General features: G+C 45.3%; 2 protein-coding genes across 8 annotated transcripts in view; one reads left to right on the top strand and one right to left on the bottom strand.

Moving 5' to 3' along the window:
• Positions 1–7392, bottom strand: part of LOC142560578 (transcription initiation factor TFIID subunit 4-like) — a 110465-nt gene extending 103073 nt beyond the window's left edge. For 5 of the 7 annotated variants that reach the window (XM_075672787.1, XM_075672810.1, XM_075672795.1 and 2 more), the window contains exon 1: positions 6282–7392. In XM_075672787.1, coding sequence (XP_075528902.1) covers positions 6282–7370 — 1089 coding nt within the window. In that variant the 5' untranslated portion in view covers positions 7371–7392. Of the gene's footprint in view, positions 1–5960; positions 6045–6281 lie in introns of those variants that run through there. The other 2 variants (XM_075672821.1, XM_075672818.1) reach the window with 2 other exon arrangements.
• Positions 7393–7628: 236 nt separating this feature from the next.
• The window catches only part of tral (LSM14 family protein trailer hitch), a 46399-nt gene continuing 28292 nt past the window's right edge, over positions 7629–25735 (top strand). The window contains exons 1-4 of the mRNA XM_075672842.1: positions 7629–7892; positions 9893–10068; positions 13568–13739; positions 14038–14445. Of these exons, the coding sequence (XP_075528957.1) occupies positions 7772–7892; positions 9893–10068; positions 13568–13739; positions 14038–14445 (877 nt within the window). The 5' untranslated portion in view covers positions 7629–7771. The remainder of the gene's footprint in view (positions 7893–9892; positions 10069–13567; positions 13740–14037; positions 14446–25735) is intronic.

Raw genomic sequence — 25735 nt, 5'->3', positions numbered from 1 at the left:
CCTCACATAGCACTATCTACACCATACACACGGTAAAAACCACCCCACCAGTGCAAGCACTGTGGTGGCTACCCAGAAAATCCCGACATTCATTCTTTGGAACTGCCCCTATGTGAAGCCAACCGTCGCCCAATCCCTTGCATCTATCTCTATTTCAAAACATCCCCAATGGCGGGTGGACTGGCTAACTCCACCACCACACCCTTAATAAAGCTCTACTGGGAAGCTATGGCAAGGCACGCCAGGGTGCTCCTGAACACTTAATTGCTGGACCAGGTGTATGAGATAATGTTTTTTCTCTCTCTCTCCTGGTGCGGGCAGAGTTCCCCTGCTGTTCCGTAGCAATTTTTCGGCTGCGGCTGTTCCGTAGCATTATTTTCTTCGTTCTCAATGGTTCTTCAATAATCTCATGTGGATCGCAGTCACAGAAGAGCTTCAAGCAACACAGTGGACAAGAACCAGCTTGTTCGAACAAGTGACAACCCAATGCGCTCAAGTTTTTGGTGCCAAAGTGCAGCCTGAGGCCACTATACCATGTTTTACAGGAACTGACTGGTACATTCTTTGCCCATCAGTGATTTGCAATGCCCCACTACGATCACCAGCTGTGCCTATAATGTTACAGAGCTCCCTTGACATCAAAATGCAGTCAACTGTGACAAGAAAACTGAAGGCAGTAGCACTGCGATTGTTTCAAGCTAAAGAACTGGTCCGACAGATACTTACTAAAGCAAAATAAAAAAAAAAAACTTGTCTCGGCACTCTTTTAAAAGCTATATCTGTCGCTTCTTTTCCAATCTGGTACAGCTTTGACCAGTGTGACATACCGGTTTGAAGCTATCAGAGCATGGCTTACATCTTTTAGTGGTGAGCGAGTGGAGTCATCAAAATTTCATATAAATTTTTTTCTTACAGCAATACAGATGAAATAACTCATTACAAGTAAGAACTCACAGACACAATGAACCAAGGTTAAACAATAGTGTAAACTCTTGACAGGTGCCAGAACAAAAAACTGTGCAGAAACCATTGACGGAAATTGTCAATGTAAGTGAATTTAGAAATGCGAACGGTTACATCCAGGGCCACATCTCGCAGCATACTGGAGGCATTTTTGCTATAAGCTGATTCATATAAGCCCGTGAATACACCCCAAGTGTCTCGAGCGGCCAGTTGCACAGCAATCCTTGTGACTCATCACCAAGCTAGCAACCCTCGTCGTGAAGGTATGGACAACGGTGTGGGCCCGCTTGGCCTCTATGTGATGCACTGATAGTGTACATTAGCTACCCCTTTTTGGGACGTACCGGCGGTGTAAGCAAGAGCGCGACCCTCTGTGTGACACCATACTACCAGGCCACAAACACGCAGGCCTGCGGGCCACAGGATGTGCAGCCCTGATCTAAACCTTCAGATGCTTTAAAGCTTTCACATGACAACACATGCGTCTCAAAGAGCTATAATAGTTGGCGTTCGGCGATGAAGGTGCCCCACGACTTGGCTGCGTGAGGGGTTATGTCCTTTGAATCAGCAGTGAATGTCCAACTACTATGAAAATGGGCAAAAGAACAAAAAAAAAGAACTATTCGCTTTAATATACAGCCACATAACATTCTACAAAGAAAAGCAAGAAATAGAGGCATGGAGAACAGAAGCATCAATAGGCCGCATTTGGTGCTTAAAACACAAGGTTCCTGTGCTTGTGTAGTATGTGATGGATAACTGGTCAAGAAATAGATAATGGTTGGAGCTGTTGTTGTTGCCCATCTAACTCTTGGGTCCTACATACCCACTACGAAGGATTGGCCAGAAAATGGGTGAATTATTCTAATTATTACCACAAATAAACTTTCAGGACAGCTATAGAGTAAGTGCAGTTGAAAGGTTAAATTACATAATATGAAAGAAATAATAGTAATACTCTCAATAGGCAGCATTTGGTGACTTAAAGCACAAGGTTCATATGCTTGCATTGCATGTGATGATAAAAACCCACAATGCAAACAAGCTGTCACTGTGGATTTTTATGAGACAGTGCCAGCTTGGCTTCCCAATGCACACAGCACATCTGTGAAATTGTCTTGTTGCATCCCAGAGAATAGATTTAATGCATGTTTAGCCTTGCTCTGTGATTAACACGAAATATTACCCAAACTTTCTTGCAACACTGCTTTCATTTCTCCTAGTGGCAAATGCAGTGCAATTAAGACAGAAGTTGCTGGTGTAATGCCAAAATTAACAGTGCACATAATCTGGTTTAAACATAACAGGAAAATATGCAGCATGTTATTAAGTCTTTAGACCACCCCATATACACATCATTCAATATTTATCACATTATGCCATGGTACAAGGATGATTTAGCAGGAGGTTGCCTTCTCATTAATACGTGTTGCACGAACTGTGGGACCACAATCACTCTGGGAGTCATAAAAATTTATAGGGGGCTCATGAAATACCTCAGAAACTTGATAAAGAAGGGCAGCCAAAGAATGTCTTTAAACCACATTCTGCCTGGTATTCTGCATCTCACGGCAACTTAAGAGACCTGTTGCCACAGCTGCCAATGTACATGGGGGCACATGACAGCCTCAAGGTATGACACAGGCATGACAATTTGTCATTTGTTGGGAGTACAATCAAGTACAGCATTTCAGTGTAGTGAAGGACATTTCAAATCCGAAATTTTGCTCTAAATACAGAATAAGCGAGCTGACTGGATGAGAGATCTATAGATGATACTGGCTACTGATAACTTTATTGCGTTAAAAAAAGAATGGCATGTAGACGTATTACCAGATCAGAGACAAACCCTAAGCATAGCTTTGGTGACGCCAATAAAGGAGTGCATGTACCCTTGGGGAATACAGTCACAATTTGTTCTTCTCTTTGCATCAAATTTACATGGAAAGTTGGCTTGTCTGAAGACATTGACAAGAACAGGGTAAATGTCACAAACAGGGCCACAGCTCAACATCAAGCCATATAAACAGTTGTAGGCTTGTAGCATTAATACATTGTCTCATCTTTTGAAAAACTGTGCTCTAATATGCATTTTATTCATTGAAGAGACAGCCATCTGGGCTGGTATAATGTACCTATTCCTTTCACTGAATTGTATTCCTTTCTTATCCATTGCTTACAAACAGCCAATTCCGATGACAATGCAGGTGGAGCGCTGCACAAACTTGATGAAGTGCAACAAGGAAAATGAAATTTTTACATTATCCAGGCCACGTTTTGACACTTGCCTTTTTTTTTTAACTTATATTCACTAAAAACTATATTATTATGAGACAATAGGCAATAAAAAACGTTTATGGGACATTTACAAGGCAAAAAAGAACAATGTGGATAGTAGCACACACTAGCCCACAGCATCATTTCTGTCAACACAATTTTGCTAGACAATGTGATGAACAGTGGTATGAGAATATTACTGCCAATGATAATATTAGTGGTTTTCTGTATTACTGTTTGTGCACAGGGGCTAGAACACTTGTGGCATTGTAAGAGATACGGCAGGATCTACTATTTTTGATGGCCCACAAAGTGACAGGATTTAGGAATCAATGTTGCAAATGTGTGGCACCAGCAACCAACAGGATAACACCCCATAAAGAAAATCATGATGAAAAGTAGAGCACCAGGTATAGCCATTGGCATTTCGTAGTGTAGAGTTTCATACCTATCACTCGTTTGTCACGGGAACTGAGGCAAAGAAGCAGCAGCCTTTTTCAGCATCCAGATGACATCAGTATGCTCAGAGCTCTATGTTGGCCAGAATGTTTGCACATCAAAGACCGAAGTTGCACCTTCTAAATGTTTCTTGTTCCTTACTACAATCATTGCACTGCCCACCAGGGGTGTAACTGTGTCATTTATAAGAAAATGCATTACTATGAACGAGTGCAGCCCCTACTTGAGTGTATATGGTAGGACTTTTAAAATTGTAATTCTTAGGCTGTACAATCGTAGAAGCAGCATTTGAAGATATTTGAGCAGCCTATTTCACACTACTTAAAGAATAAACAATTGTGCTCAACTTTTCATTCTTTATGCTTTTCTTTTTTGCAGTAACTAAGACACAAAAAAAAAAACATCTACATGCAATGCTCAGCTTTTGTCAGTTCTATAAATCCATCAGACATTTTCTCAGAAGTACCCTACACCTTTACTTTCCGTAACTATCCGTTTCAAGACAGAAAAAGAGTCTGTACATAAATTTAAGCCACAGCTTGGTTTTGGATAAGGGCTGCTGGCATTAATATGTGGAATCCCACGCAAGCTCAACCAAATCTGACAGCAACATGTTACAAGATTGAGAAAATGTAAAGAGTAGCATCTTTACAAGTGTAATTGAGGACTTTATATAAATTAAAATGTAAATAAGTGACTGAAACAAGCGAGGATGACAAGCAGCAATCTACTCCAAGCTGAAGATAATTTTTTCTTGAAGAGACTCTTTAGTGTAATATTTTAATTTCTCAAAAACAATATATTACTTATTCCTTAGAATTGTTCTGAGGAATAAGTAAGTATTATTATAGTATTAGTTATATTATTATTAAACAAGAACTATTATTCCGCTGTACTGCATGACTTCACAATAACACCCAAAAGGTGGGTTGAAGCAATGCCGGACTTTGATTACAAGTTATAATGTTGAAATATCAAGCACTTAAAAGTAATTCTAACTCATAAAAATGCTGGACAAACAAAGTTGATGTTAGTATAAATATTTCATGTCCATACTACATAAACAGAACAAGATCAAGACTAAGACCTGCAGACATGCAACCTGCAATTTTCTGGAAAGTGGCTATAATATTGCAGCTGCCTTGTTTATGATTTGAAAGGCTCAAGGATAAAACATGGCACAATGCAACATGCATGTGTCAAATGCAAAAAGCAGAAGCATCCTTTAAGAGATTATATCCTTGGAGATACCACAACATTCTACAGTAACAAAACCTCTCAATAGGACATTTGAGTTAAATAAAAATCCTTGTAGTTTGATTTTATGCCGCACACTGTGTAGAGGTGCACAGGTGTGAACATAGACAGGTGAACATAAGTTTGAGGAGCTTTAGTTTACATACATTTGAGTGAATGCAGGAAACCAAGTTATTTTCCTGAATTTCTGCAACACCTAATAATAATAAAGAAAGCTCAGTTTCACACGAGCTGTCATGAGTAAAAAACTTTGAAGAAAATTTTGCACACCAGGTTACTGATGCTGAACAAAAGTAAATCAAGGCTGGTGAAAGTAGATTTAAAAGCAAAATTCATCTCGCTGTCTGTAAAAGCTTTTTTTTAAACATGTAACCCCCCCCCCCCCAATGATGGTTACTAGAAAGATACTAGCTAAAGCTGTAAAATTAATTTTGTTAAAGGTGTTATATCATAGTGCAAAGGTTAATGAGCCGTACATGACATAACCCAAATTGGAATAAAATATTCAAAGCTCATCACACAGAGGGAGGCAACTGAAAATAACAAAATCTGCGAAGTAAAGCAGTATTCCTGCCAATACAAAATTTTCCATTGCTTGTTATTACAAACAGCTAAAGTTCTTTCACTGCACAAACTAATCAAACGCACAGCATGGTTAAATGTAGGAGAGAAGGGAGACCTGCAACCCTTTGCTGCAGCAGCTCCAAATTCGTTAAACAAATGCAGTGGCTCACAACTGCTACTTTTCACATACTTAACATCACCTTAGTTGTATCACACTCCACAATATATATTGCACAAACACCACCAAAACCTTATTGATAAGCCCAAAGGCTGTCAATTATATATGCACAGAACCAAGACAACAGAATAATGGAAGCTGAACGACTGAGAAGCATATATACGCTTGCTAACTTGCAATGTCAGCGATCTTGAGCGCTTGAAAAAATAAATGAAACAACCAAAAACATGAAAACATGTTTTTGACTGTTTTCGGTGCTTACCGTAACAAAATCCAAGGTGTTTGCGATTTGCTCATAAACAATCGCAAGAAAACCAATGCGACAGGCAAGAGCACACAAACTCAACGTGCGTTGCCAGCGATCTGGCAGGAGAGCCAGGGAGTGCAGCGTTCCACCTGACGGAGGCGCCTTCGTCGACCCGTGGCTCGAATGCCACCTCGGGAATGACTGATGTCATAGGTGACAGGACACGCGCAAGTCGAGCGCGCGTGAAGCCACGAGGACCCACTGGCGGCGACGTCAACGCGGCTCTATAGACTGTGTGGTCGCCTACGGCGACCGAACGCAGGCGAGACCACATACCTGAACGGACGGAGCTCCTGGACGGGCAGCCAGCATCTGTGGAGCCAACCGCACAGGACTGCCGATGACGACCCGGGGCGCCAGCGTCTTCTGGCCGACGACGCCTGGCGCTCCGGGCCGGCCAGGGTTCACGTTGACGATCTGCACACCAGGCGGTAGGATGCTAGGACTGGACACAACCTGCGTGACAACGCTAACGGGCTGCGGGCCGGCCTTTGACGCCTGAATGACGCCCGCAGCAGGTGACGAACAGCGCAGAAACTCTTGGCCAACCGAGGCAGCCGGCGGCTCCTGCTTGATGAGGATCTGTGGCTTGAATGCGGCCTTCGGATCCTTCGGGTCGACGACGATGCGCGGTTTGGCTGGTTGGCTGATGATGAGAGGCGTCTGCTGCGAAGCCACGTTCGCCAGATTGTGGATGGCACTGAGGCCAGGAGTTGTGGCGGGCGTATGCGGGCTGGAACGGATAGCGGTGCTTCCGTTCGGGACACCCTGTATTTTCACATTTCCCCGTTGCTGGATAACAGCGTTATTGACGGCAGCCAGATTAGCCGCGTTAAAGTGGCCCTGTGGTGAATACACAATCTTTATGTCCGAGTTGCTGATCGGGCGCACAAGCGATGTGTTCAGCAAAGCCTGCTGCGTCGTGCCAGTAACTTGGTTTATGTAGCCGCTAGCTGGGAGAGCGCCAGGCAAAGTCACCATCACAGTGTTCGTAGAACTGGCAGGAGAAGAAGCGCAACTACTAACGCCAACAATGTGAGACGTGGTCGCGATCGTCTTTCCAAAGCTCGACACCACGATGCTTGGGCATGAATTTGCAAGCGCTGCAGCCACACCGTGTTTTTGTCCGTCGTGCTGCAGGCGCTGGAGACCGTCCGAAACTGGCACACTATTGACGTGATTCGTGGTTGCTGAACTGACGCTGAGTTCCTGATTTGGAGCATGAATCCCAGAAGATGAGAGTTGTGACTCTAAAGACCCTACTAATTCGCTTACTACTGACTCGTCCACATCTGTGGTTAGCATTTCCTCTAGAGATTTGGCTGACGCCATTTTCGAGTTACAACTGAAAAATAAAGTACGCATGCGTGTCCCCGCCGACAAGGAATTGTGGGTAGTAGCGCACTTATACCAGTATCAAGCATTGTCTGTTATGGCAAAATATTTTTCACAACACGCTGAAGCAAAGATTATATAAAAAATACAATTGTAATTATATTTCTTTTTAAATTTTAATTATTTTTGTTGCTTTCAAAGTTAAAACAGTTGAATTTTACCAACTCCACTTATTTGGACTGAATAGAAGTATTAGGACGATGCTATTTTGCATACTGCTTTCGATGGTGGCGCCTCCTTGGCCGGTTGCGTAAAAACGGGTTCAGGACCGCCATTTCCTCATCCCATGATTAGACCCCGATTGTGTCCGTTAGGCTGCGGTAATCTATTGTGATCGTGCTGGAAGCACGTTATTTGTTTCAGAGTTCACAATGAGTACTGGTATACCGTACTTGGGTAGCAAAATAAGCCTAATATCAAAGTCAGAGATTCGGTATGAAGGCATTCTGTACACAATTGATACCAAAGAGTCGACGGTCGCTTTGGCTAAAGGTCAGTATCAGCGTCCTGTCTAAGTGTTCTAAACGTTTTAGTCTTTGCCAGCGTTTGTGTGTAATAAGTCTTTCGTTTGCTGTGGTCGTTGCTTTCAAACGTTTAGAATTGTCACGTGCCTGCCGTTCTCGGGAACCATGCATAAGTGTAAGCTTTACAAGTTGCCGCCGTTATGTGGGTCCAATGTTTTAGGCTCTTGAGGTGTTGCAAATGTAGCACCCAGTAGAATTTAGCTACGGGAAACGTGTAGCCGTCGTCTGTATGTTGACCGTGTTAAAACGAGCTGGGAACTATGTAGGTTTCAGTCTTTCCTGCGTTGTCATTTTTAGGCTTACGACTTCGGTACGTTATCAGAGAGTGAAACTTCGAATTTGCGTCTGTGCGAAACATGCTACGCAAGTGCCAGTGTGCGCATATAAAAGCACAGCATTGCAGAACATACATGCGCAACTTTAGTCTACGTGCGCGCAATTTTCCGGGACTTTACAGAAAAAAAAAAAAAGCTTCAGCGTCTCGCAGCCCCCTCCCCCTTTCCCACCTTTGTTGTGAATGACAACGCGGTCCGTTATCGCTTCCGTATAGTACATAGCGTGACATTTGCGTTCAAAGCATCGCCTACAAAATGTCATTAGGACCTCCGCGTTTTTTTTCTTTTTCTGTCATGCCGTATACGTAAGAACCGGATCCAACTGCAATTCACTTGCCACCGTCAATTCGAATTGCGTAATGTGTTGTTCGCTGCGCGTGCACGTGCTTATCTTGAGGTTCGAATTCTCGCCTTATAGGGCACTGTTTTACTAGCCGAAGGTACGCGGCCGTAGCCCTGCTTAATTTCCCCATTGAAAGGCTGCCTTGGGCGTCTATTGGGTGTCGTGAGGCTACTTTAGGTATGCGCGTCTTGCCGTTCGGAATGAGTCGGCGTAGAGGTTTGTGGCGCAGAGGAATTCGCAATTAATTTGCCCTGGTACATGGCTAGTAGCATCAGCCGCATTGCGCAACTTCGCGGTAGAGCATTTTATCGGGCCTGACACGGCCAGTTTATTGCGCATGCAGGTGTTTTTGTAGTAATAAAGCAAATTTTGACAGTGCTGCAAAGCTGTGTTGATCTTCATTTTTGCAGGCAAATGTAGGACAAAATGGCCCTAAATTTGTCGTGCCTTAAGATCTTGCGCTGCTCAAGCGCCGCAGGTTTAGAATTTATAATCCTGTGCATAAGGCAGCAGCACTGTCAGCAGCACTGTCATTCCAAATTGGTTTCTCAATGTTGCTAATGCCCTTGTCAAACATTTTGTGAAAACTAGTGTATTAAAGGTTGCTGTCATGTACTCGGCAAGTTTGTGTAGGAGCAGTCTTGCACATAGAACGAATAGTTCTAGGAATATGCAATACAAGCAGCTTTGCATATGCTAAAGGGAACTTGGCATGCTCTGGGTGTACATACATCAGCAGCACTGTATATGCGTCAGCTTATGCACTGAATGCTCCTCAGCTTGGGATGCTCTTGGACACATGTCCGATAGCATCCATATTTTAGGAGTCTTCTTATTCAGCTTAGCAAGGTTGTGAGGTGCACAGGTGTGTTGTGCATAAGTAGGCTATGCTGCCCTGGTGTTCAGCAAACACGCATTTGTAACTTGAGTATGTTACTGTTGATTTTCACTTCATTTGTTGTGGAAAAATGGGTTGTCAGCAAAAGCTTTCAACTCGTGGCAATCTGATGTCCTCAATTTGTACTGCCTCCAAAGGTGGTTGTTCCACCTTTGGAGACTGTACAGAGAGGTTCACATTTTCTACATGTACTAAGCATGCAACTTGATATAGATAGCAACCTTAAGCAATGTGTTTTATTCTTGCTATGCCCAAGACATCTCAAACATCTTTCATTTTATGCAACAAGTTAGGCATATTGCAAGCCTGAAAGGGAAGTTCAGGCTAGCATTTTGCACAGGCCACTCGGTTTGTCAACCTGTAATTTCTACTATTGCACCCTTTCTATGTAGTGCGGTCCTTTGGCACAGAAGATCGCCCGACTGATCGTCCGGTGGCACCTAGAGACGAAGTTTACGAGTACATAATCTTCAGGGCCCATGACATCAAAGATCTCAGAGTTTCAGAGCCTCCTAAACCGCAGTCAACTCTGCCTGGAGGCTTGACAAATGATCCTGCCATTGTTCAAGTAAGTGCCTGTACAGGTTTGGCTAAATATTTGTGGCCTTTTAGGCAACTGTTCTGGTATAAAATGCCAGTGTATGGCAAGCTTTGGTGCAGAAAGAATTCAAAGGTTATCAGATAGCATTAGGAGTATTTGCCTGGGTTCCACTGTAGTTGCTGTGTAAGATGCATAGCTCAAGAGGAAGCCTTCTAATGCATGGTAACAAATCATTTTCATCACAGTCCATGACACTGATTTTGATAAGGTTTGTTACATTTAAAAGAAAGTTAAATATGTAGTGACTGTAGGAAAGATGTTTTGTTTTAGTCAGCAATTTTTTTACAAAAGTTGCTCATTTGGAAAATTTAACAACTTGATTACAAAGTTTACAGCTTTGTAAACAAGTGAAGAGGCCAAAATTGATGTTATAAACCACTCTCTTCTTGAAACTGTAAAGGTGCACAAAGACGAGAACGAAGGCGGGATGGGAGGAGTCTTCATCCTGTCTTTTCATTCTCGTATTTGTGTGCTTTTACTTTCAAGATGCAAGTAAACCAACTAGCCCAGTTGTCCTTTCTGTTAAAGCACTTCATTTACTTTGTGATAACGTCTGCAAAACCCCTCCAAGTGTTAATTTTCACGTACGCTATAAACTGTCAGCTTTAGATGCTCTCGAAGATGAGTTACAGAACTGCAATGTCTTTTGGTGAAAAGTTAAGGATTTGTAAACCTTTTACTTTTTGTAAAAATCGAGAGTTCCCAAATGAAAATTCTTTTGAGAATTCCTACTTTCTCAAAGGCAACAAATTTTATTGAAAATGGTCCCGCATTTGCCTCGCTAGTTTTACATGCATTTGAATAGGGAAATCGAAGTTCGCCCCAAGTCACAGCTGCCTCTTTGTTGAAAGCATAGTGCTCATAATGGCTGATATTGAGCTGGAGTTACAGATGTTACAGCTCGCTAATGTATGGCCAGTGGTACCTTCAGCATGGTCCAATTGCTTCCACAAGCTGGATTTTGCGATTACCTTTTCCTTCATCACTGACTCAAACACTAATGCTCTAGCATTGTCCCAAAATCAGCCATTGGATGAAACAAGTAGTTAAAACATCTGCAGGCAATGAAATGGGTCATTACAACATACACCACCAGCATTATTGGAAGTTGTGCACATACGCAGCCACAGGCGCAAAGCAGTCTTGGACCTTTGTCCATTTTTGTCTCAAACCACACAATTTGCATTGTCATGGTGGCAGCCTGGGTTATGCCTCTTTGGACCTTGTACACTGAAACGTAGTACCTCTTTCGTAGTTCAGGAGCTTGTTTAGAAAGTAATTTCTATTCATACCAGGACCATGTCTTGCAACCAAGTTACGTTTTGCTGTGTCCATTCATCACTAGTAACAAAGGGCAGGGATCTCATGGGAACAGCCAAGCACAGGTGCATTCGAAGCTCTGGATGAGAAGCTGCATGAAGTGTGCACTGATATGGTGCTACTGCACAAGCTTTCTATGGCTGTATTTTATGTGGACTACACAAATAGAGTGAAATTCTAGGGGTGGGTTCTAACTTTCAGCATGTAAACGTGCACAAGGCCCACAAGTGCTTGTAAAAGCTGCTGGTGCTACCAAACATCCCAAAATTGGGCATAAGATGCAAGCTTAACCCCTTCTGAGGCATTCTGCTTGCATTAATGCTTGCAGTCAATAAATTGTGCATATACTTCAAGCGTTTGATTCAGTTAGTGTAGAAATGGAGCATTACTGACTGCCCAAAATATAATTCATGTGTAATGAGAAAGACTTCTCAGAAAATGCTCTAAGCACCACCCTGTCACCATGTCTTTCTTACAGTAGTGTGTAGATTGCCTTAGTATGTTTTTAAATTTAATGCGTTTATAAGCAGTCCATCAGAATTTTGCACCTGAAGGATTTCGTGGTATGGCATATGGTGGCACCTATTTTCTATCAAATTGCTATACATGCTGCAATGTGCTAAACTATAAAAGTGCCATTTCTAAAAGCAAAGAATTTCCACTTAATTGTCTGCTTTACTTCCAGCTCTCCCTATTAGCGGCACTTACATCAATGCAATAAGTGTATCGCATCTTATGTAAACGAGGTAACTTGCTAGAAAGGCATATCGCATCTGATGCACCAAACAGGGGTGGTTGAGATGGAGAATGCGCATTTAAGTAGCACATGTAAACTGGAGCGTTTTGTGAATTACGGGAAAGCATTCGCTGTGGGATAAGCGATGAACAGACGGCCACTGCTGTACTGTGGGACTTCAAAACAAAAAATGGTGGCTGACTAAACGGGGCACATTCGGTTTCTTTACACTCGTAAGTACTTTATGTGTTCAAACAGTGTCGTCTTTGCCATTAATCAATGACGTTAAGATTTGTGGGTTACTTCATTTGCATCATTAATATATCCAAGTCCACTCAGGGTAATAGAAGCTGAGACAGCCGTGCTCAGCGACTACAGGACATGGCAACCGCTCCTGACATGCTGGGAAATTTGATTATTCTGATGCAGTACGTTCCTGCAAAATAAACATAGTATAAATGTCCATGCAGACAAATAGAGAACCTGAGGAATGTAGCAGTCTCTCTGCCGGCATTTTCGATGCATTTCGCAATGCAACAAAACAACTGGGCTCGTTGGAAGTGAGCACTAACTCCCAAATATGACACTAGGTGCCGTTAGTTTGCTGGAAAACAATGTGCATTCATGTAAAGGTTGACTTGTGTATATGCAATACAGTAAATATGTGCTTCTACAGTGTCTATGTAAACAGAGCTATTGAAACTAGAGGAAACAAGAAAAACTTGTTGCTTTGCATTTCACTCATAGGGGCTTGCAACTGTTGCGAGAACTCAAATTTCTGTAGATCAGCTTCATCACCTCCTTTGTAGTGCAGCGTCATCTGAATACCTTGTACAACAGTGCACCTCCTGACATGGGCTGTGGTTGAAAGGCTCATCCTATTTAATGCTTGTCACTCGCATTTAATCAAAATGCAGCCTCTTGCCGAAACTGCTATTGGAACCTTGTACCTGGCAGCTCCAAACAAGCTCCAAGGAAACATCTTGCCTCAACTGCAGTCCTCTCATTTCATGATACAAAATAATGTGCAGCGCAAAAGACAAGGACTGCGAAGACTACATACACATGTGTAGACGACATGTGTATGTAGTCTTCGCAGTCCTTGTCTTTCACGCTGTACGTTATTTTTGATCATGAATTACCAACTAGCTCAAGCAACCACCCTAGCTCTCATTTCAATTCTAGACATTACAAATTTTCACCTTTCTTTTAGTGTGTGCGTGTATTGTTCCATATGCATAATGCTTGTATTGCTACAAACATTACATGCTCATTGTCTTCGTAATTCCCTAGTCTTGCTTGTGCTAACTTGCACGACTTTCTTGCTGTTAGTGGCACAGCTGCAAGTGCTTGGATTGATCCTGCGCATAGTTAAGGCATCAATCAATCTAATCACCACTCTGTATGCAGCATTCAGCTACTCCTGTTGGCACTGGAGCCAGCTTTTCTGCACCGGCATACAACCAAGCACCCGCATCATATGGCCCAGTGGGGACCCTACCATCGTATTCTATGGCGTCTCAGTATACTTCACAGCCGTCACAGCAGCCACCAGCAAGTCTGGGTGGATCCCAGCAATCTGGTGAGCCTACTTGGACATTGACAGTTCGCACATTGTTCATGCCACGCTTGCTATAACTAATTTTTTTTTTTCTCAAGGAATTCTTCAGCAGTAACGGCTAATCTGGAGGGTAGCAGCTGGGAGTGAAAAGGCAAAAATTTTAATTGGGGACCTGAAGCATTTTTCTGCCTCGTCAAAGTACTTTTCTGCATGGCCAAACTGTAGGATTTCAGATGACCAATTGGAATGGAGGTTCATCCTCCACAAATAGACTAGTATGCTCTCCTTTAATCAGTATTGCATTCCCATTTTCATTTAGGGTCTCAGTCTGGCAGTACAACTCCTCTACAGCGGAAGAGCCCCACAATGGATGCAGGAGTTCAGGTTTCTGGTCCTCCCGGTGAAAAACGACAATCTCCTCGTGGGGGTTCTCAGCGAACCCATGGACAGCAGGGTTCTGCAGGGCCAAGCAGGCAGCATGGACAGCAGATGCAGCACCAGCAAGCCTTGCCACCACAGTCTCGTCAAGGGGGCGTTCAGCAGCAGCGAGGCCGTAGGGGAGGAGTTGCTGGTGGTTCATCTGGAGCAGCAGGTGCACGTCCTCGCCAGGGAGCATTCCGCACTGCAAAACCAAAGGAGCCATTGAAGTTTGACCGTGAATACGACTTTGAGCAAGCCAATGCGGAGTTTCAGGAGCTCGAGAACAAGCTGGCACAGACAAAGATCAGTGAGTTCATATGTGCTGCAAATTTTTGCACTCTAGAATGGCAGTTCACGAGACCTCAACTGTTGGATGGGATAGACCGGACTGTTCCTTAGACTGACCTTCACCATTACAGTGTGCATGCAGTGCATTATGGCAGCATAAGCACTGTATGACTAACAAATACTTTTAGCTTATAAAAGTGCTACCCGTCCCCACAGTAAATTTAGCACTCATTGGGAGTGAGGGCCCTGTTCCTTGCCAGTTTAGCAACTAAATGCTGTCTACTCGAACCTTTCAGCATCTCTGATGTTTTCAGTGTGGTGCTTTTTGCCACTGCCTAAATGGTCGCTTAAGAAAACCAAGCTGCTCAGTAGTCCATGCTTTTTACCCGTTCAATTTCCCAAACTGCTGTACCACTGTTGGGGAGATTGGGTACTGATAAATCTTTGTAGATTGCCCCCTTTGCCTTGAGCTAAAGGCAAACTGCAACATAATTCTTCACTGCTCAAAAATCCCAGCTTTAGATAATTTGTACACAAGTTCTGTGGAACGTTCTACCCTTGCAGTGCAATTGCGAGGTTCGCAAAACGCTTACAAAAATGTTTTTCATACCGAAACTGAAAAACAAATGCTGCCATTACCAGTTGCCGGAAGTGACCTACCTTGGAGACTGCAGATAGCCAGTGCCGAGGCGTCTGCGTTCCTTGCATGCATACTGTTCCATGTATGAGTGAACAGGTCCAATACGTCTGCTAGCTGCTTTGTGCATTGGGCCAACGCCGTTGCATGCCCAGTGTTCTAATGCGAAGTATTATCAATCGAGCCGGTTTTCTCTATCTGGCTGTCTTCGTTCAACAAGCAAGTCTCTATGAGTTTTGCTTCCGCTCGTAGAAGAGCGCATGGAGTGGCCAAGCTAAAGGCAAGGTATAGTCCGGCTTAATGCGAATGCGGTCCACGCTGGCCGCAGTTGCACTACATCGGAACTTTGTGCTACGTTGCCACAAACTGCCCTAGTCTAGTGTAGCTGGCATAATAGCGTATGTCCTATCGCACGCCGGAACCGCTGGAACAGGTTGCATCGTGCACTAGCTTGGCTGAACAGCAGCATGCTGAGCTATATGCAGTTTGAGTTCCCTGATGCAAGCATATAACTTCTTTGGATGCAAGCATGTTGAGCTTGCACCTTCTACAACAAAGCTATCGCTCAGTGCGCACTTTTGCACTGCAGCAACTGATAGCCATGCTGCTGCGGGTAGCGTTTAAAGCGAGGGTAAAATTTTGGCGTCTTCGGCATGACTCGCTGGTCTTCACCAGCCGCTGCCTGGCACGTTGGAAATGCCAGACTCTTTCACCAATCCGGTTAACAACTGCCGTCTGTAGCAAAGGATAAGTACCTGAAGCTCAGCACGCGCATTCGCTAGAGGGTACTACCATATACAGTAAAAGCTCGTTAATTCGGATCTCGCGGGAGCGGGAAAAATGTCTGAACTAATGAATGAACAGGAAAAACATTAAAATCAAGTTGGAGAAGCGTACCTTTATTTGCTTAAGTATTTTGCAATAGTTGTCTGCTTTTTCACAATTTTTCTTAACTCTTCCAAGTGGCCAGCAGCCTGCAAACTTTTGGAATTGCTCAGGCAAACGTCCTCCAATATCAGAAGCGCTTCCGTGACTTCTCGTGAGGTGCGATAGGTCGCGGCTGCACCTCCTCACATGACTCTTCGTCTGAACCATGGTCTTCCCGGGTGCCCGTGACATCATCAATTTCTTCATCGATCAGGAGACCAGTCATGGCGACACAATCGTCAATTGCGATGTAGTCCTGAAGGGTCACATCTGTGGGAAGGACAGTGTCGAAGGTCGGGCAGTCATTATCGGTGAACTCGGCTGACACCTAGTCGGCTACTGCTGCATGCTCGGGCCTCTCAAAACTGCTGTGCTGAAAACAGTTGGCGATGACTTGCGGAGGTGTATTTTTCCACTCATGGGCAATGATGTGCACTGCGCCAAGTAAGTCCACTTTATCTAGCTTTCAAACTTCTGAGCATAAGATCATTCGCTGTAGCGGGTGCTTTGGGTACTTCGACTTCACATAGTTAATGATACCCTGTCCCATTGGCTACTGTATTTACTACTAAAAGAACTACCGTATTTACTCTCATAATAATCTCACTCGCGTATGATCGCACCCCTGAATTCTGTTGTCAAAATTGGATTTTTTTTCTTTCCCGTGTAATGATCGCACCCTGAACTTGTCGCAGCGATATGTCGTGTGCCAAGTCTAGCCAATGATCGTGCTTACCATCTGTCGAATGCTACGCGGACGACTCTTGAAGACGTACCAAGTGGTCTGCACGCACCAAACATTCTTAAGCAGATGCCCCATTGCATTCCTCACTTTCCGGACTTCGATGAAAAACAACCAAACTTGCCTCAGCTTTATTATTTGTAGGCTTCATAATGGTTTTGGTCAGCAACAACATAGAGTGCCTTTCAATTCCTCTCGTCTGCACTCGTGGGCACGCAACAAATCGCAAGCGGCAACGATAGTCGCCATGTTTACAGATGGGTTAGAAGTGTACTGTATTGTTTTGACGACGCTTGTAACGCAGCTAAGATATTCGCGCACGCTTAGCAGAAACGTGCCGTATTAAGATAGCGGTGAAGACAAATGCCGCAGTTTCCGCAGCATGCCCACCATGTGTTTGTCACTGGCAGCTAAGCGCGCCCATCTGTTTCTGTCCCCTCAAAGGGGACATGGCTACGTTATTGTCGCAGACTTGCCGATATTAACGATACTATTCATTAGTGATCAGGAAGAAACTGTTTCAATGCACGTAATGTACTCGCGAGAAGAAAAATAATCGCGTTCGGCTTGCTCTGCCATCTGCCATTTTTGTTTTGGTGTCCCGCACTAACAGCGGCAGCCGCCTGCTAGTCATCCCACAGCAAATGTGGGATGAAAAAAGTGTCTTTTCGTGGGAAATTTAACCTGCGTAATGATCGCACCCCTGAATTTGCGTCAATTTTTTGGACAAAAAGTGCGATCATTATGCGAGTAAATACACGGTACCTTGGCGCTCTTCAGTTCGACTGTACAGTTATGTGCACTGTAGGTATCAACAATTGTACTAATCTTGCGGTCGTTTGACTTGAAGTGCCGGTCTAACTGCTGCAGCCAGCCTCAAAACATGTCCAAGGTCATCCAAGCCTTCCTGTTCGCTCTGTACTCGACAGGAAGGCTTCTGATGTTTTTAAAACGTGGCTTATGCGCCTTCCCGATCACAAGTGGCAAGCACTCCGTGCCAGTCAAATTGGCAGCAAGAAGCACATTTATCCATTACTTGCGCTTGTCACCAATGCACGTGTCCCCTTTGAAAGTCAGTCTTGTCGGGCAGAGCTCTGAAAAATGCAAGTTTCGTCTACATGTCACTTAGTTCATATGCGGCGATGTGCTCAAGCAGCTTCACACTTTTCCACTGCATGGTCATGCTTTTGTCAACGCTTGCCTTTTCGCCGCACATGCTTCTGAAGAAGAGTTCGTGTCTCTCCCGAAACCTCGCGAACCACCCTTCTGAAGCTCTGAATGATTCAGTGTTCATCATTGCAGCGTACTTCTCACCTTGTGCCATGATCAGAGGTCCGCTCAAAGGCAGATGAGCGTTGCTACAGTCAGTAGCCCACTGGAGCAAAGCTTCAAGCTGGGGATGAGCTGCGGTTCTCAACCGCTTTCTTAATGCATGAAACTTCTCGCTTTCAAAGGCTTGAAGAATTTTAATTTTTCACGCACATTCTCAACGTGCTCCGCTTCACGTTGCACTTGGTCATAATGTAGTCACGATTCACCGTTCTTCAAAGCCTGCAAAATTTCCACCTTGGTCGCCAAGTTCTTGGCTTCATACTTCTGCCGCTTTGCTGGCATTGCAATCACTGTAGGATGGTGGTGGCATGCAAAACACGGTCACAACGAAAAAAGAAAACCCCCCAAGAAGAGATGATGCAGACTTGACAGCACATGGGAAAATGGCGTCGAAGGCGCAGTGGAGCACAGAAAAAAGCCACAGGCGTTCGGTGACGCTGCGATCGCCCCACTAATTGATGGCAATGCCTCTTAGGTTTCAGTTTCACTCCAGTGGTGCCAGCGCTGCTTTGCCACACTTTCGTGTAGCAGCAGCCGTCGGCATTGGTCCGAATTAAGAGGTGCAGGGCCGAATTCTGGTGAATTAACGAAGGTTTGGTCCCATAGACAAACATGCACTTTGGCGGGGCCAATAGAGCCATCAGTATTGTCCGAATGAATGTGTGTCGAATTAACAAGCCTTTACTGTAGCACAGCCATGGGCTTGGTGTCAAGTGGGCGTACACTTGTGGCCAGGCTGGATGGGCTCTGGCCATGAGTTTCACCCATTTCACTCTGGCGGCCTCGCCTTCTGGCATGGTTGGCTGCCACATCTACACCATGCCCGCTGCATAGAGTTCTCCTTCGTGACAAATGCAGCATGTGGCTTCTGCTGACAGCATTTCTGGCACTGCATCAGAAAGCCTTTCGTTGTCTCCTTCGACGCATCTGATGCATCTTCGAGACATTTCGTGCATATCTGCAATACCAGAAATGATCGTACAAGAATAGTCGACCAATTTTTCGGACCCTCTAGGGAACGTAAAAACGTCCGAAAATTCAGGCAGTCCGAAAAAATCAATGCATGCAAAAAACCGCCCCTTTTTTCTTCTCGGATCTAGAGGTAAATGGCGAAGTACCAATCTTCAAAGACCCTGCCAAAGCATCAGTGAAGGTGCTATAAAAAGAGGTGTTCAAAAACTGTATGCAGCCGACTGTCGGTTTATTGTGTACATGTGCATCGTCGGGCAGCCAGTGTTATTGCTGCAGTGGCTTGAAGAACTTGTTGATTCTTGTTTGGACGGCGTTCCGGTTGCACGCAATCATATTCGCCTCGATGTGAGCAAGGGTCATGTCAGCACTGTACACCGATGAAAGTCAACAGTGCTCGTATCTACCGTATTTACAAGATTGTAAGTCGACTCGAATGTAAGTCTACCTCCCCATATCGCTTGACCGGAAAAAAAAAAAAAAACCCCCGAGGGCGCATTCGATATTGAAAATTTATTAGTAGCTGACATGGTCATTGGACTACTCGTCTTCACTAGTGCTGCCATTGTCATCGTTGCTGCGGTCCCACAGCGCGTCGTGGTCCAGCAAAATTTCAAATTTGGCAAACGACCGCACCAGGACATCTTGCAAAACAGCAGCCCACGCCAAATGCACCCAACCACACGCAGCCGTCAGGGAGGCTCTTTTGACAGGTCCGGTTGGCGTAATTTCGCAGTCTTCTGCCGCCAGCCACTCGTACTCACGGCGGAGCAGAACCTTAAAATTAAGGCGGAGGTCCGGGCTTATTTCATGACCACGTCGCACTTCACTGGCAGGGACCGATCATGCATTTCAGCGACGTACGCCGCAAGCTTAGCCTACAGCTCCGGAAAGCGTCCATACTTCGGCACGTGGGAAATTTCTCACTTGCCGTCACACAGGTGAAAATTTCGCTTCGCTGCAGTCACCACTCTTGCACCACCCGTTTAGAAACATCGAAATTGCGGCCCGCTGCGCAGTGATTTGTTTCTTCGGCGTAAAGGATGGCAGCCCTCTTGAGCGCTGCTGTGAACGAGTGCCGAAAGATTAGTGGGCTTCCAGCACTCATGACGACTGGGGAAGCGTAGAAGTAGCACGTAGCCGAAGTGGAGCGAGTCAAGAAGTTGGTCAAATTAATACCAATGCCTTTAAACAGAGAAAGAGAAACCCGCGAGCGATGTCTGCTCTTCCATGAACTACAGATACTCCCTGCAAGCGCCGCCGTTCTGAGGGTGCCGCCGCAAATGGGAACAGCGGCGCTTTTATCAACTATCGACACCCCCCCATGAGTGTTGCATGCACTGTAAGACTCTCAAAAATGTTAAAAAACCCTTCCGAAAAGCGAACAAACACACGGGATAGCGAAAAGATACGGGTAGGGCCATAGAGCAAACATAAAATTGTAACTGCGTTGTAGCTCTCTTTGGTATGGCTTTTTTTGGCGGGGCCATGTTTTGGTTTCGATTGTAAGTCGACCCCCCAACTTCAGACTTTCAAATTTGAAAAAAGGGGTCGACTTACAATCGTGTAAATACGGTACTCGGCGCTTGTAGGCAGCGCAGGCATTGGCTCCTCATTTTCAACATCGGAGTCTTCTGAATCCCCCACAACCTGACTATTCCCTCGTCAGTCAGTTCTGCGCAGAAGTTGAGCTCGTTGTCAGCGTCAACAAACTGTTCAAAAGTTATTTCCGGGGGTACGGTACTGCTTTCCGCGCTTCGATGCCATCGGCGAGGACTACGAAGACGGACTGGGGGCCATCGAAGGCAAGCGAAATCCTCAAGTTGCGAACAGTGGAGTTCGCTGACGAGCGTCGAAGCACCTAGGCTAGCGTCGCAGAGCACACTTGACACAACAGCACAACCACACACCACGCTAGCCAAAACGTGGCCTGCGCAAACAAACTAACTAGCGCCGCTCCGGAAACTCCGCCGGAAGCGGGAGTGCGGCCATTTGCAGCGATGAACATAGTCAGCATGGCCAGACCAAATCGGTGTGTGATGGCTAGATTTGGCTAGTTGTGGTTCAAAGTGGTGATATGCTTTGGCTGAAAGTTGATTTCCTTCGCAAGGGCGCTGCGCGAGGAGTTAAAGGACCTTCCGTCTCGTCAGAAAGTCCAGAAAATTGGACGGTGGGGGGTTTGAGCGTCCGAAACTTCAGATGTCCTTATACATTGATTCTATGGGGCTCGTGGCGGTGCCGCGAAGATGTCCGAAATATCGGGCATGTCCGAAAATTTGGGCATCCAAAAATTCAGTAGACTGCATTTCCCTTGAATACAACTCTCCTTTGGTTTTCGTGCACCATAGCAGCTTGTGTGTTATAGTTGTCCCAAGAAAGTGTTAAAGAAGCAGACTGTGCTCTTGAAATGCAGCTTGTGCAGCTTTGTCAAATGTTGTTTACATGCTTTGTGGGCATTGGCTGGTCTGTGTTGTACAGTCGACTTAATTTTCGGACGCCCAAATTTTCGGACATGCCTGATATTTCGGGAGTCTTCGCGGCACCGCCACGAGCCCCATAGAATCAATGTATAAGGGCATCTGAAGTTGACGCTCGAACCCCCTGCCGTCCAATTTTCCTGACTTTTTGACGCGACGGAAGGTCCTTTAACTCCTCGCGCAGCGCCCTTGCGAAGGAAATCTACTTGCAGCCGTAGCATATCACCGCTTTGAACCACAACTAGCCGAATCTAGCCGTCGCACACCAATTTGGTCTGGCCACGCTGGCTATGTTTATCGCCGCACTTCCGCCTCCGGCGGAGTTTCCGGAGCGGCGCCATTTCGTTTGTTTACGCCGGCCACGTTTTGGCTAGCGTGGTGTGTGGTTGTGCTGTGCAAGCGTGCTCTGCGACGCTAGGCCTAGGTGCTTCGACGCTCGTCAGCGAGCTCCACTGTACGCAACTTGAGGATTTCGCTTGCCTTGGATGGCCCCCACTCCGTCTTCGTCGTCCTCGCCGATGGCATTGAAGCGCGGAAAGCAGTACCGTCGGTTAACGATGGAGAAGAAAACTGCCATTATTAAGCAAGTCATGAGCGGCCGATCCCAGGCTGGCGTGAGCAAGGAGTTCGGCTCCCATGGACGTGATCAACGACCTCCGCTCTGCTGGAGTTTCCATACCTACGGAAATAACTTTTGAACAGTTTGTCTAGGCTGACAACGAGCTAGACTTCTGCGCAGAACTGACTGACGAGGAAATAGTCAGTCAGGCTGTGAGGGATTCAGAAGACTCGGATGTTGAAAATGAGGAGCCAATGCCTGCGCCGACTACAAGCGCCGAGTTGACGCGTGCACTGTTGACTCTTTCATCGGTGTACAGTGCTGACATGACCCTTGCTCAGATCGAGGTGAATATGATCGCATGCAACCGGAACGCTGTCCAAACAATCAAGTTCTTTAAGCCACTGCAGCAATAACACCAGCTGCCCGGCGATGCAATGTACATAATAAACCGGCAGTCGGCTGCATACAGTTTTTGAACGCCTCTTTTTATAGCCCCTTCACTGATGCTTTGGCAGGGTTTCGGAAGCCTGGTACTTCGCCCTTTACCTCAAGATCCGGTAAAAAAGAAAAAATGCGTTTTTTTTTTTCATGCATTCATTTTTTCGGACTGCCTGAATTTTCGGACTTTTTACGTTCCCTAGAGGGTCCGAAAAATCGGTCGTTGACTGTACTTGCCTGCTGTGCCACTGTGCACACTTGGGCTCTGAAACCTGCGACAGAAAAGCTGTTTGGCCTTCCTCTACTCGGATGTTGTGCATACTGCACAGCCATCACTTGTGTTTGAATACACGTTAAAGCACTCGACAGCCATGCTGCAAAGAAAAAGCACGCCCAGACACGCCCATCAACTTTTGCATGTTGAGCGACGTGCCTAGGTGCGACAGATCAGCAGTCGTGTACGGTTCTCCAGCGTTATTTCCACGTTGCTATTGCTTTGACACCAAGAGCATGCATCGTCTGCTTGGGTGCTATTTAAAGTGTGCGAATGTGAAAATTGGACAATTACCAGTCCAGTGGCTTTTTCAAGATTGCATTGATAGTATATGCTAAGCATTTATACGCAATTCAGTCCCAGTGAGTTCGAAGGAGACAAAGGCCACATGGGAAATCTTGGTTATTCGCTGGAAGTCGCTCCGAAAGCAGTTGACCGGGAATACTGCTCCACAGCAGTGTTGCTACTGCTGATGGACGCATGCGGCACACTTTTTGTTGGCAGGGCAGTTCTATACCTTCAAGCAGAGCTTGCCAAAGTAGGCTGACAGAATTCTGACAGTAAAGTTTAATTCTGCAACGAATTGCCTATCTGTGATAGACATTGCGGTCACTGACCAAGTCAATGTGAAAATAACTTTTCGGAACCCGTACGGGTCCTAAAAAAATGTTATTTTCACCTTGACTTGATCAGTGACCGCAATTTCTTCATGTTACCTGACCAGACGAACTTTCGTCATTCTTGACTACATTACCTATCTGTGCTGTCTCATTTTGCAATAACTAAATTCTTGCGAGATGTGAAATTTTTTTTCGTGTTCCCTGCCAATTGCGTTATATTGAGGTTCAACTGTATGTGTGTCTGGATCATAGTTGCTGTTTAAGGGACACTAAAGGCAAATACTAAGTCGACGTGGACTGTTTGAATACCATTCCAGAAACCTCTCAACACTTGTTTTGTGCCAAGAAAAGAGGAGAAAATTACATCTGAAGGGTCCGAAGACTTTTTTTTGAAATTCAGATCTCCTGCCACCGAACCGGAAGAGTGATGTTGCATACGCCATCACCCCCCTTTGCTGCTGTCGGTGAGCAAAACGGCGCCCGACAGATGGCGGTACCGAGCCAGGACCGAGTGGTGGATTCGCCGCTGCAGCTGCCTTTTGGTCAAGTGGCGTAGACCGTCCGGGTATCCCGCAACATCACATGGAAGTTGAATTCTGCTACTGGCTGGTCGTGGGAGTTTCGTGAGCCAGCAAAACCAGCACAGCGCTACGCAATAGGATAGGAATAAATTTTTTGTCCAACGGTTATTGCTGTTGGTACCCAGGGCTAGGTTGCCAGGGGCCCATCGCAAGTCTTCAGAGATTTTCGGCAATCGCCCTGGCCCGCTGGATGGCCCACTCATGGTCTTCGGGTGCCTCGCTGAGGAGGGCGGCTTGCCGTCTCTTAACGAGGCACCCCGCTTCAGAGGGTCCTGCTGTTGTCTTTCCCCTTCCTCTTGGTCCCTCTTCTTCATGGAGTTGGCATTCCCAAAGCGATGACTACTGAAACGCGAAAGCGCAGGCAGCACAAAGTCGAGAGCAAATGAAACTGTTCGACCACCCGAGTTGTCAAGGCTAATTTCAATTAGTTCTTTTGTCTAAAAATGAAATACAACTGGACAAGCAGCATTTTGTTTCGCCTTGTAATACAAGGATGTTTTCTGCAAGAAGTGGTTGAGTTCTAGTGACACAATTTAACTGAGTGCTTTTGTCATCAGTAAAGTACTTGAATTTTCTGGGGGAGTCTCTAATCGTGTGCTGCATTTACATCAATTTCTCTATTAAGGCTCTGTTCGCGATAATATTGATGCCTTAGAGATTCTCGAGCACTAATCTCACTTTAGCTCAACTTATATTTGCCTTTAGTGCAACAAACGCACCGCATTGTCAAATCAGACTTGAAAGGCTGCACTCAAAGGCTTCTTGAACATGCGAAATTATTGATGTGTAAAAGGAACAAAAAAAAGCAAGGTGCAAGTGCAGAAATCAATGGCAACGAACTCCAAAGCAGCCGGGTCGGCAGACTGAACTTCGCATGCCTTTATCGGCCGCACTGTTCTCACAACAGCTCGCTTTGGCCTGTTCACTGAGTAGTCGATGGGTGAATGACACACTGCCTCTGAGAAGCCATTAATAGTTCATCGCGAAATGCACAACCAAAGCACTCAACATGGGTGCAGCTGCACAAATCGACTGGAAAAAGCTCTGGCACTCTTCCAAAATGTTTCTACTGGTATACCTCGGAGGGCAGCACTGAAACATGAAAAAAAAGGCATTGTTCATGCTTGTTATACGAAAAGTTATCCCTCTGATTTGGAACCTTATGCCTACTAGTATTGAGCTATGTGCCTAAAGCAATGTCTTGATGAGTAGCCCTTGCTCCCTTGTACTTACAAATAAATTACTATTTTTCCCAATTTGCAACTAATTGGTCTATTGTAAAAATCAGTGTTGATTACAAATATGCAGTGAACAGTAGTATCGTGCAGGTCCAATAAATTCGGTTAGGAGCCTTTCAATGAGATTTTAAAACCCACTTCAACCCTTAATCTAGAGATTGGCACTTCAGTAAACCTTCAGTTAAAGTAGCAGCCTCGCCAGTGCCACTCATGGAAAATTCTAATTGATGCCTCTTTTCATAGCTTGTCACTTCAGTAGCTGCTGTAGTGTTGCCATCTTGCTTTCAATTCAAAGAGCAACAAGTCTGCAGTGCCCTTTACTGAAAGGGCTCTGCAAGACAAACGCTGTTAACACATTTGTTCAGTTGTGCACACCACGCTGGCCATGCCAGTCTACTTCTCCATGCTGTCATCGTTGCTCAGATTCAGCCCGGCAGCACTCGGTGATGTACTTGCGAAGAACTTTCTGTGGCTATGAAGGGAAAGCTAGGGCGGAGCTTCTGCACGTGTTA

Source organism: Dermacentor variabilis, chromosome 1 (genome assembly GCF_050947875.1).
Source record: "Dermacentor variabilis isolate Ectoservices chromosome 1, ASM5094787v1, whole genome shotgun sequence".
NCBI classification, from domain to species: Eukaryota; Metazoa; Arthropoda; class Arachnida; order Ixodida; family Ixodidae; genus Dermacentor; species Dermacentor variabilis.
This window is presented reverse-complemented; position numbering and strand designations above follow the sequence as displayed.